This window comes from Spinacia oleracea, chromosome 6 (assembly GCF_020520425.1).
Source record: "Spinacia oleracea cultivar Varoflay chromosome 6, BTI_SOV_V1, whole genome shotgun sequence".
Lineage (NCBI taxonomy): Eukaryota > Viridiplantae > Streptophyta > Magnoliopsida > Caryophyllales > Amaranthaceae > Spinacia > Spinacia oleracea.
Window position 1 is genome coordinate 27158078 of NC_079492.1, and position 12940 is coordinate 27171017.

At 38.7% G+C, this 12940-nt stretch overlaps 1 protein-coding gene and 1 long non-coding RNA gene across 2 annotated transcripts; both read left to right on the forward strand.

The window, feature by feature from the left end:
• Window positions 1-294: 294 nt before the first annotated feature.
• LOC110784030 (uncharacterized) lies at window positions 295-2012 on the forward strand. Its single transcript, XM_021988434.2, has 2 exons — window positions 295-597; window positions 1396-2012. The coding sequence occupies exons 1-2, from the start codon at window positions 427-429 to the stop codon at window positions 1954-1956; spliced, it is 732 nt and encodes a 243-aa protein (XP_021844126.1). The 5' UTR covers window positions 295-426; the 3' UTR covers window positions 1957-2012.
• Window positions 2013-10368: 8356 nt separating this feature from the next.
• Window positions 10369-11740, forward strand: LOC110784032 (uncharacterized). The gene is made up of 3 exons (XR_008923875.1): window positions 10369-10998; window positions 11234-11464; window positions 11617-11740. It is a non-coding gene; the product is annotated as an uncharacterized lncRNA (long non-coding RNA).
• Window positions 11741-12940: the final 1200 nt, after the last annotated feature.

A 12940-nucleotide genomic window follows, 5' to 3' on the forward strand; every position in this document is an offset into this window, starting at 1 on the left:
GTTTTTCTTTTTAAAAAAAAAAATGAATGATTGGAAAATTAGCGTATCTTAGTGAAGGAACTACAAAAATATGTGTATAGAGAGATTAGAGATATTGTTTGAGCATATATAACCCAAATCAAATCCAACCTGGCCCAAATGATCCATTTTCCGAGTGGATCCATGTACCTTCCAACACCTCTCAATCTTTCATTTAAGGTAGCTACAAGTTGATGAATGATGAGTAAACAACAATCTTTACTTGTAAAATATGACAAATGTGAGGTCATCAAAGTCAATTGCTTAAAGCTAGTAATAGCTTATCAAACTTGTGTTATCCAAACTCAAAGCCAAAGCAATTCCATTTAACTTATCTTAATTAGCTTGATTCAATTGCAATAACATTGCATCAAAGACAGATCGAGAAATTAAATTAAGAGATCGAGAATGATGGGTTTCCAAAAGGAGTACCTTGACTTAGTTCTTGTACCTTGTGGGATCATAATCATGTTTGTTTATCATATTTTTTTACTCTTTAGATACCTCAACTTTCCTGAAACAACTGTTGTGGGCTTTGAGAATCATAATAAGAGAGCATGGGTTCATAGAGTTATGGAGGTATGTATATGTCTTTATATCCTTTCTTTGTTGTTTAACATCATAACATATGATACTATGGTCCTAACTCGATCATCTGTATTCCTTTCTCCGTTCTTCAATGATGCTTTCAAAAATTCTTATCTAGTGGTGTGAAATAAATCATTACAGTAAACGTTAATTAATTCAGAAATTTAACTTTGACCTTAATTATCTCCAATCTCTAATTATATTTTTCTAAAAAAATGTTAAAATTTCATATTATGAAAGTATATAATAAAATCAATCCAACGATATGTTTTGATAACATTTGATTTTAATAAATTAGCAAAAATATATGGTCAAAGTTGGTGATTAAATAGTAACAAAACTAAAGTGTTGCAATTTTTTTTTAAAACGGAGAAAGTATATTTTTATTCGCTCCACTTCCATGTTGACTGAGGTAGGTTGTTTAAGCCCTGTTATGTTCACCTTATCGAAAAATAATAGTTATCCAAGTACAATTTATAAGTAAAATAAATGTTCTTATAAGTTTAAATAAATTCGCATAAGTTTAGATGACTTAAATTCAGGAAAAATAAGTGATAGTATGTACCCGTACCAACATACTTATGTACTTTGGAAGTTATTTTTCAGTTTTCCAGTGAAATCTAGTCCAAAAAAATAGGGCCTAATAGGATGTGACTTGATCTCTATCAGCTAGCTAATACACTTAGGCCAACGGTTCTTTTTTGCTTAATTTCAGTTTCAGGTCTTATTTCGCAGTTCAATTCAGTTTAATTCATTTCAGCTCTAAAGAACTTAACATGTATTATGCAGCTTAATGATATAAGTAATATGGAGCTACCCTTATCAGCATTATCCTCCAATACATCAGCAGCAACATATCTAGCCTCCATCTCTTTAGGGTTGAGCTCCTTGATTGGTGCATGGATTGCAAGCAACAACAACATCTTTGTAAGCGTCTTAATCTACGGCGATACAAGTCCAACAACCATGATGTTGAAATACATAAGCCTTCTCCTTTGCTTCTTCTTGGCCTTCTTTTGTTTTGTGCAAGCAACAAGATGCTTCATCAATGCAACTTATCTCATAACCATGCCAAATAGTGACACACCTATTTACTATGTGGAAGTTGCTATTATTAGAGGAGGTGAATTTTGGCAACTTGGACTTAGATCTCTCTATTTTGCACTTAATTTGTTACTTTGGTTTTTTGGCCCTATCCCTATGTTAGCTTCTTCGATTATCATGGTTATACTCTTGCATTATCTTGACTCGAATTCGACCCCGTTGCATGACTTTCAAGCTTCATCCAAACAATTAGGTCACAGATCAATCAATAATGTGGTGGCTACAACGGCTGAACATAATGTATAAGATGATATATTTAATTTGACATGGCTAAATGTGATGTCATTTACGTTTTTTGGTAATCATCAGGGATGCATATATTGGTTTCCTTAAATGTCTTGAAAATTAAGGATTAACAGTCTTGCGCATTGTACCACGTAGAAAAATCATAAGTCTCTTCGAGCTTTAACAAATCAGTCAGCTATGTAAAATAAAAATAAACACACTTACCACTCTCTCTCTACCACTTTCTTACTCCTCCACGTCATTTTTTTTACAAACAACTTTTTTTTTATAAAAAATTCATCCCACCAACGTACTAAGAAAAATACTTACCACTCTTACTTTTACTATTCACTATACCCTACTTCACTTTCTATCTCACATATACTCCATCTATTTTCCATTTATTTTATGTTCATTTCTTACATTAATAACTTAATAATTTAAAACACTTAATTGAGGTAAATAATTACTCCCTTCGTATTTTAAAAAGAGATATACTTTGACTGGCACATAGTTTCAGGAGAGTGAATTAAATGAATTAAAATAAGATGGGAGTGTGGTAGTAGCTAGGTGAATTATTTATTATAGTAAAAAGATGATGTGAGTAAGTGTATGGACCACAAAAAAGAGAAATCTCTATTATATAAGCCAAGAGGGGAGGGGCAGTTTAGTAACTACACTTTTCGTGTCCCCAAGCAAAAAGACCAAAATACCCTCCTCTTTGTTGTTAAGCGATGCTTGACCTCTCACTGAGCCCCTCTCCCCCCCCCCTCTCACTTTTCTCTCTCCTCTCAGCTTCGTTTCTGGGGTTCTCTCTCCTCTCACCCTAATTGGGCAGTCGTGCACCAACCTTCCTCCTTCCTCTTAACTGTTCTTCCTCCTCCTCCATGTTATCAAGCTGAAGATTAACAAAGCTTGTGATCTCAAATCCATGTCTGTTCTTCCTCCTCACACCAGGTTTTTAACCTAATTTTTTCTCTTAAGTATATACTTAATTTTTCTGCAAATTTGCGTTTTTGATATCTTGAAGCTTAATTTCTTTTTTAATGGCGGTATTTCGGCGATAATTTGAAGGAGATCGAGTACGATACAGCAACCTAGTTCGCAGCCGTAGCAACAGTTGTTCTGTAACACCCTAATAATTCCTTGCTTTTATAAAACCATGCATTTTCCAACTTAAAATAAAGGAATTACTAAAGCATTACCGCCACCGTGATAACGGTTAAGGCTATTACCAGAATTATGAAGGAAATTATGCCCTTGGTCCATGTATGCATTCAATGCTAAGTCTAATAAATGCGGTTCAGTATTCATTATACAAGTTAATAATTCAGTGAGATTAAGTGAACTGTGTGCCTAGCCAGAGATTAAAAAGATTAATTTCCTTAAGTTACTAGTTTTAATTAATGTCTAATTCTAATAGGATTAGATTACTTGAAACCTAGTAGACTTCTTATTCCATTATTCCTACCCTATAAATATGTGACGGCATTCACAATTTGTGGATACATAATTTCACGTATTCACCTAGTTTTAAGGATTAAAACTAACGATAATATTGCCTCAAATATTCGAATATTCATAATACCGTAGGTGCAATTCTAGTTAATTAAATCTAAGGCGGATCCGAACGTGATGTGGACTATCTACGAAGGGACGACATTTGGAGTCCTAAACTTGTTCTTGTTCGGTTCGGGCACAGCAAGGGAGGGCACGCTACAAAGTGTATGTATCCTAAATTATGCTAATTGTTATGACGTGGAAATTAATTTGGATTCTTGGCTTTATGGTTTTTCCGCATGCTATATATATGATTTATATGTATCATAACCTAACAGTGGTATCACGAGCCTCTAATTAATTCCATAATAAATTAGTTAACATGGTTAAATTTTATAAATTTGCAATGAAATAAAGGGGTGATTAATTTTGATTTTTTGTAATTAATTGCAAATTCGTCCGATTATTTAATTATATGTTCGCAGAATTTTCGGCAATTTAGTCAATAATGGTCGGAGTATAATTTTATAGTGTATTTCGCATGTAAACGACGTTTTAAAATTTGACTAAAATCCGAGATTTGATGCCTGTAGGGGGTGTTTTTGAGTTCGCATCGCAAGTATGTTCTTTCCCTACAAGGGGGCGGTTTTTTAGAAAACCATTGTATTTTTGTACCTCGAAAGAGTCGCCACCAAACGTTATTTAAAGTCTCGTTTGGAAATACCGCAAGTGACTCTATTTTGGATAAGGCTTTGAATCCTCGAAACGAATGGGTGAGGTCCGGGCATGGGAACGAGATGCTTATTCCGCGAGTTTTAGAAATTATTCGAGTACGTGACATAGCATTATCGAAAATATACCCTAGATTAGACTATGTGGGTTTGAAATTTAGAGCAAATAGAATCTCTAATTGTATGGTGGTCACTTTGCTTTAAAGGTAATTTTAAGGAACCTAAGGACGGTTTGTCCAAGAAATTATCTTTGTTAAGCGTGATGTAACCTTGCATTTTGTTGTATTTAGCATGTATTGTGATGAAAGCAATAAAGCAAATAAAGCAACATCACAATTGTAAATAAGTGCGGAATTAGTAAACACAAGACCCCCTAGAAAAGGACTAGGGAGTAGGTCCACATTGGCTAGAAGGACTAGGCAAGTAAAGATGCGGAATTGAAATGCGGAATTGAAAGTGCGATATTGAAATTGCGGAATTGAAAGTGCGATATTGAAATTGCGGTATTGAAAGGTGCGTAATTGAAATTGCAATATTGAAAGGTGCATAATCGAAATTGCGATATTGAAATTTGTACTTGGGTACATGAGATTCAAACGCCAAGCGGCTCCTTAAAAATAAGTGCGCCCGACACGAATTCAAAGCCAAAAATCTCAACTTGGGAGAACTTGCTCATCCTAAAGTATCCTAGATTTTTCATATAGAACTTGAACTTCAAAGTTTGAATCTTGAAATATTGAACTTGAAATAATTGAACTTGAACTTGAAATATTGAACTTGTATTTGAAATATTGAACTTTAAGAGACTTGAATCTCAAAAATCGGGCCTTTTAATGTTGAAAAGGCTAGATCTTTGATGTGCTCTTATTTTGAAAGGATCCTAGTTTAGGGAAAGTCATGAGCAACCCAAAACATTGTGGGATCTTGAAATTTGAAAACTTGAACTTGTATATTGAAAAATGGAGTCTTGAATCTCAAAAGACTAAACCTTTAAAAGCTAGAAAGGTGTCATCTTTGATTACTCCATACTTGAAAGTGATTCTAGTTCAAAGAGGTGATTGCAAGCAACTTTGAACATCCTTGAATCTTGAAAGTTTGCATTTTTGTATTTTGAAAAGTTTGGATTTTGAAAAGATGTATGATTGTTGCAAGTGACATTTTTAGTAATAAAAATGCCAACTTGTTAATCATTTTTTAGATAGGAAAATCAAAGAAACATGATTGGATATTGTGGGATTCGGAATTACCTATTTAGGTTTAGGGAAGAATTCCTTTTAGAGCTCCCAATTGCTTAGAACTTGAAGTTTGTATGTGTTTTTGAAGGATTTTTGGACTTGAATTTGAGGCGTAATTTTTGTATTACGACGTTGTATATTGAAGTTGCCTCTCTAATGCTGAAAATTAGGGGGTATTTATAGGAAAAATGGCTGGAAACTTCCAGCCATTGCCAGCGCAGCACGCCAAACCAGCGCTGGGCGCTGGTGACGTGGCATGCGTGCTGCCAAAATCAAGGACGCGGGCTCTGTCCTTGATTTGTCTTGTATTGATGTACCTTCGTACGAATAGTACGATGCTTGGCACGTAGTGCTTTCTTGGAGGTTAAGACTTGATTTTGCGTAAAAAAACAAGCCGTTGCGGGTTTTGAATTCCGGTTGTACGGGGCGGGGCCCGAGTTGCTCGGTTTTGTGGGTCGGCGCCCGAATTTGACTTGCCTTATATGAATTTGAGTGGAAAAGGCCTAGTAAGACCAATGGAATGGTCTACTAGATGAGATTGTACTTGGATTTTGAAATTGGTTTTTGATAATTGTATTTTGTACCGAGTTCCGGGAGGGGAACGGTCTCGGGGGTTGGATTTTGGATCTTGTATTTTGGAGATGTTCTTAGCAATTGGGATTTCCGCACGGAGTTATTCCAACCGCCTAGTAAGGATAATGGTATCGTCATCATCTTAGAGGGGAGACACAAATTAGGTGTCTACAGAAGCCCCCACTTTGACTGAGCGTTCGGTTAGGAAAGCGCAAGTCAAAGTATTTCGAAAGGGACGGATAATGATCAAGATGTTCTGCAATCAAGACCATTCTTTGTACGCCGGTACCTGCACAAAATAGGCGTTAGAAAAAAAGGATAGAGTCTACCTCTGTTCGGCTGTGACGACTCCGGTTTGTACTTGTACTGTTCTTCCGCCATCGATTCAGACGGAGCTTCGCATCGAAAATTTTGAATTTTGAATCTTGAATTTTGAATTTTTGAATCTTGAATTTTTGAATTTTGAATACCCGGAGTTGATCCGTTGGGGATGTGCTTTGCTGGGGATAAGAGCTTTTTACTGGCCCTTGAGATTTTGACATTTTCGCTGAATTTCCTGGAGCTTGGGTCCGTTGGGAGTCGAACGCCTGATTCGTTGTATTTTTGTTTTGAATTTGTATTTTGTACTTGTATAGGTTTTGAGCTGACTCCTTCACCTGTAGGCCGATGGAAAGCCGTTTCGAACTTTCTGGTCCTTGACGGAGGTTTATAAGGCCTTTAAATCCCTTCGTGTTGATGAGGAGGCCATGGAGAACTGGTCACAGACGGGCCTGGCTGATTTCTGGCGTGTCATGGGAGGCACTTCGAGGAGAACGGGGATCAAACCCCGGCTGTGGGCTTTGTTGTAGCGGTGGTGGGATACCACCAACACCTTCCACATGACCTGGGGGGAGATCAACATTACCCCCTTTGAGTTTGCAATGATTACTAGTCTTCCTTTTTCTGAGAGGAATGTGACCTTTGATTTGGAGCTGACGTGGCGCTCGGCCGCTGCCAGGGACTTGCTCGGCCCTATTGTTGACTTGTCAGAGGACGACACCCATGCTTCCGTGACGGTGATTGTGGATGCTATCTGTGGTGTGGGTGTGTCCGCAGAGCAGAGGGTTGGGCTCTTCCTTCTAGCTTTGCTGAGCAGAGTTGTGGCTCCGAGCAGGAACAGTCGGGTGCATATTAGATTCCTGTCAGTTCTGCAGGACTTGAGGGCTGTATCGAGCTACAACTAGGGTGGTTTGGCATATGGCCACCTCTTGTACGAAATGAAAAGGGCTTCCCGGACTGCGCCGGAGAGTGAGCCGAGCATGGCTTCCCTGTGGAGTGTGCTGGAAGGTAGTGAAGACTCCTTGTACTTTGTACCTTGTACTTGTATGTTTGTATTTGAACTTGACTGATGTTTTGCTTGGTTTTGAAACATTTGGATATATGAGCACTTTCCGACTTTGGCGCCGGATCTTACTAGGGTTGCGGCTTACCCATATGCTGCCTCTTGGATAGGAGAGGTGCGCAGGAGGGTGCCTCTGGCGGCCTCCCGCAGAGCTTGGAGAGTTCTACCTGCTGATGAGGTAATCTTTTTGTACTGTTTGCTCTTCTTGTATTGCTTTGCAGGTGGTGTGGCGTCCTTTTGCCAACGCGCCTATACCTGCCTCGGCTGCTCGCGCCCATTTCTTGTCTGGACGGCGGGTTTTGCATCCAGGGGTGTACCGCCATATGTCGTATTTGGGGGAGCGAGTGTCCCTTCAGCACCATTCGGGGGATAGGCTTGTCCCCAAGGACCCACCGGAGTCCATGCTGGCGCCGGATTAAGATCTTGCCCGGCTCTATGTGAATGCTAGGGGCGATGCGGTTTTCCGCTCTTGGAGGGATTTTGTACAGAAGAAGGGTAGCTATGATGACTTCCTAAGGAGGCTGGCTCCACCAGTACGCTTTGTACTGCCGGTGAGCTTTGAACTTTGTATCTTGTATTCTTGTATTCTTGCATCCTTGTATTCTTGTATTCTTGTATGATTGTATGTAGGATGAGGAGGTTGATCCTGAGGAAATTCCCCATGCTGATAGGATCCTCCGCTATGAGAACTCGGACGGGGAACAAGTTGAGGTGACCATTCCTGTAGCTTCTCCTCCGCACCGGAGATCGTATGATGATGTACCTGAGCATTATGCCGCTGTAAGTACTGTTGCATTTTCTTGAAACTGATTGTAATCTTGTATCTGGAAATTGATCTTGAATTTTGTATGCTGGCGCCTCGGGCGAGAGTGTATCGCTGGATGCTCTTGATTGATTTTTGGAAGAGGCATTTTTCCAAGCTGACCCGGAAGCTTTCTAGCCGGGACAGAGAGGTTATTTACTTGATCTCGAAATTTTTATTCTGGAAATTTGAACTTTCGATGTTGATTCTTGAAATTGTATTTTGTATGGGAGCGCCGTCGAGATCGCAGAGGTTCGGTTGATAGGGAGCCCCAGGCGGAGACGTCCTTGAGGCAGGAGAGACCGAGCTTGGACCTAGGACAGGGGTCCGGTGCTGGAGCTCATCAGAGTCATTCGGATGCTGATCAGAGGGATGCCTCTTTTGTACATGTTGATCCTACCAGGCATTCGTTTGGAGGTGCAAGCAGTTCGAGGCCCTTTGTTTCTCCTCCCGGTTACTACTTCGGAGGGAGTGGTCCTCAGCCTTGGGGTGCAGATTCATGGGATTACTATGCTAAGATGGAGAGGATGCGTCAGGCTCAGATGTTTGGGTCGTACCAGTACATGGCGATGCCGCCGCCTTATCAGTATCCCTCTCCTCAGCAGGGAGTTCATCCCTCTCCTGGCACACTTCGCATCTCGGAGCAGGATCATAGTACCCCTGGGACGGAGCTGGATCAGGATCTGGAGCACCTTAGGAGGCGAAACAGGGACAAGGCGCCTGTGGTTGACGTCACCGCTGATGATGACTCAGACTGACCCTGCATGGTAGCGAGTTCCAGCTTGCCTGGGTTGATTTTGTATAGGCTGCACTAGTGGAAAAAACCCCTGTTGTAGCCCCCTTGTTGAGGGGGGCATATATAAGTGAGCCTCAATAACCCCTTAGTCAACGCGGGTCAAAAGTTTAAGCATGTGGTTGGGGCGGGCTTTTGTTAGGTTCTCTTCTACAGATCCTGTTGAAGGGGGCTTTAGTTTGCCCGCCTCAATAGGTAGTATTCTAAAACGGCGGGCTTCTTGTTGTTCGCTTCAATAGATATTCACAAAATTTAAATCAATTAAAACACACCTCTCTTACCGCCAAACAGATAACACGCACTGGGCAATTAATCCCTAAGTCTCTATTCGAACAAAGCAAGAACAGTCGCCGCTCCTCACCGCGCGGCTCCACCCCCACCATCACCTTCCTCGCCTCCTCTTCCATAACGGTCGCCGTCGACCGTCGTCTTCCCTATCTCGGTTGACTCTGTTTCACACAGTGCCGCAATATATCAAGGTTAGGTTATAATTGATTCTTGTTTTGCTTGGTCTTAAAATTCAGTTTCTCTTCAATTAGTTGAGCATAATGAGTTGATTATGCAGAGAATTTAGGCTAATGTTTCAATATTGGATGAATTTACAAATTAGGGTTTGATATTTGTGGTTTTTCTAGTTCAGTTACAAAATAGATGTTAGGTTAAATTTTTCTAGTTCAGTTACAAAATAGAAGTTAGTGATATGAGTTTTGTGTCTAAATGATGAAGGCCTCTTTTTTGGTGATGGTTTATGTAAGCTATGTGAGTAGCTCGATCCAAAGTATGCAGATGAAATGAAGTGTTTGAACTTTTAAGTGGAGCGAATCGATATGAATCTGTTGAAAATATGTCTGCATAAAATATACTCATATGTTCATTGTAATATTGATAGTTTATTAATGATGTAAACTAATCGTTGATATTGGATTGTAGCTTTATAGGCTCTAAAATTACCATAGCTTGATGTATTCACTATAGTATATTGTGATGTTTTTTGTACACGCTTGTGATATATTTACAATATTCTGATGTATGACAGTGGAGACTGTTGTTGTTGCTGCTTTGATTTTCAAGTTCTTTTAGTTCCATTTTTATTATGCTACAATATTGCTCTTGCTATTGTTGAGTTCCTATTCTGGGGTTTTGTGAGATCGGAAACTGTCCATAGACAGCTGCCTGTGGGGCTTTGACAGGTTCAACAAGGACTAAAATAGGTGCAACAATAAACTTTGTCACCTTCTACTTGGTTGCATTGCCTGTACTAGTTGTTATGGCATTTTCGGTCAAGGTTGGATTTATCGGTCTGTGGTTTGGGCTCGCAGCAGCTCAACCAGCTGCTGTACCTGATATAGCCTGCTACAGTATCTGATAATAACGCAGATTGTAAACACTTCTTTATTGCAAGTATTATGTTAACGGTGTGAAAAAAAACTAGTCTGCCCCCCTAAAGATTTTTTTAGTCTTTTTTTGTTTCTTGGTTAAAAATTTAATCAAGCCAGGTCGTCGAGCACCTGTCAAAATTTGAAAATGTATGCACAGTCCGCAGCAAACCTCCGTGCCTCTTCCTTTGCCGAGGACCAGTCTCATATTAACTAGTTCTACTTACAAGGCTTTTGACTATGGCTGAGTATGAGTAGTGCCAGGTGCTTGTAGCTTAACCCTTGCATAGTTGCATGCATAGGGGCTCATTCAGTTATCCATCCTGTTGCATGGAAACAAACTGTGGTTTGATATTTAACTTAAGAAAGGACTTTGATAACCAAATTAGGAGATTCTATAGCTATGTTATTTTATGTGGAGCTTTTTCCTTTCTGTTACTTTTCAACTAAATCTAATAGCATTTGCTTACTTCTAATTTTCAAGGGAGATGAAGCATCATTGCAAAAAGCGCTGCATTTGGTGTACAACCTCAATCAGGACTGTGTAGATGTTCTGTTTTATGCTTCTTGGTGCCAGTTCTCGAGGAACTTCAGACCAAGCTATTCAACCCTGTCTTCCTTATATCCATCTATTCCTCATTTTGCAATAGAAGAATCAGCCATCAGACCAAGGTTTGGACTTAAAACCAAATCTTAGTTTTTTTTAATTGAAAAATTAGTTTTCAACATGTGTAACAATGATTACTTTTGTGCAGCATACTGTCAAGCTAGTATAGTTCTTGTGTCAAAATTAAGATTGCATCATTAGAGAACAAAGATCTTATGCCAAGCTAGTATAGTTCTTGTGTCAAAATTAAGAATTTGTGGCTTGATTTATCTAATTCTGTGTAAAACCTTGTGTTATTAGAAATGAGTCGTCGTTGGATGTACGGTGACCATACTACGGTGGAATACTTGAGTGGGGTTGAGGAGTTCCTTAGATGTGCTTTAGCACACCAACGGAATACGAAAGCCGCAAAGATCTATTGTCCTTGCCGTGATTGTAACAATGTAAGGCGGTTAGCTGATATTGATGAAATTGAGGATCATTTATTTCGTCGTGGGTTTAAGCAAGATTACCATGTCTGGTTTTGGCATGGTGAGAAAATACTTGATCGTCCAAGTTCTAGTGTGAATGAATTTGATGTTCTTTTACCATATGTTAGTTGAACTACTAATACTAGTACTTGTACGTAGTAGAATTCTTAATTTACAAGTAGCATTACTTATCATGTTACTTAATTATTTCAGGCTTACACTCCAAGAAATGCGCCTTATACCGATGAGGAAATAGATGTGGTTCGTGAGCAATGGGCTAAGTTTTTTACAACCGAGTATTTATTTACTTAGGTTGTTTAGACACAAAGATGGAAGCGTTTATATCTTCATGGATTTGGTAAAGTTCTTTAATTTTTCCATGGATTTGGTAAAGTTCTTTAATTTTTCCATAATTACAAGTCTGCTGGATTTGCTAATTTATTGCTTTAAATACTAATATGCTGGTCTTGCTGCTGCTGTGAATCTATTGATGTGTATGAATATTATGCTATTAATGACTGCTGCAATTCTGCTTGCTGCTGTGTGTTTCTCCTATGTTTGCTTCTGTTGCTGCTCTGTATGTAATCATTTGGCCTATTTGGGAAATTCTTCAAAGCTTGAACCAGTTTGCTGCTGCCCGTTTTAACAACTATGTTATCCACCTGACATTTCCGCTCCCAACTTTGAACTAAAGAACCTAAGGATTCATTTGATTCTTATTACATGACTAATATGCATAGTTTTAACTTTCTAAAACTCATTCTAATCTATTTATGCACATTTAAGGCTCATTGGGTCGTTATAGGTCATATTTAGAGCTAAAATGACATTTCCGCTCCCAACTTTGAATTAAAGAACCTAAGGACTCATTTGATTCTTATTACATGACTAATATGCATAGTTTTAACTTTCTAAAACTCATTCGAATCTATTTATGCACATTTAAGGCTCATTAGGTCGTTATAGGTCATGTTTAGAGCTAAAATGACATTTCCGCTCCCAACTTTGAACTAAAGAACCTAAGGATTCATATGATTCTTATGACATGACTAATATGCATAGTTTTAACTATCTAAAACTCATTCGAATCTATTTATGCACATTTAAGGCTCATTAGGTCATTATAGGTCATGTTTAGAGCTAAAATGACATTTCCGCTCTCAACTTTGAACTAAAGAACCTAAGGACTCATTTGATTCTTATTACATGACTAATATGCATATTGTTAACTTTCTAAAACTCATTCTAATCTACGTATGCACATTTAAGGCTCATTGGGTCGTTATAGGTCATATTTAGAGCTAAAATGACATTTCCGCTCCCAACTTTGAACTAAAGAACCTAAGGACTCATTTGATTCTTATTACGTGACTAATTTGCATAGTTTTAACTTTCTAAAACTCATTCGAATCTATTTATGCACATTTAAGGCTCATTAGGTCGTTATAGGTCATGTTTAGAGCTAAAATGACATTTCCGCTCCCAACTTTGAACTAAAGAACCTAAGGACTCATTTGATTCTTATTACATGACTAAT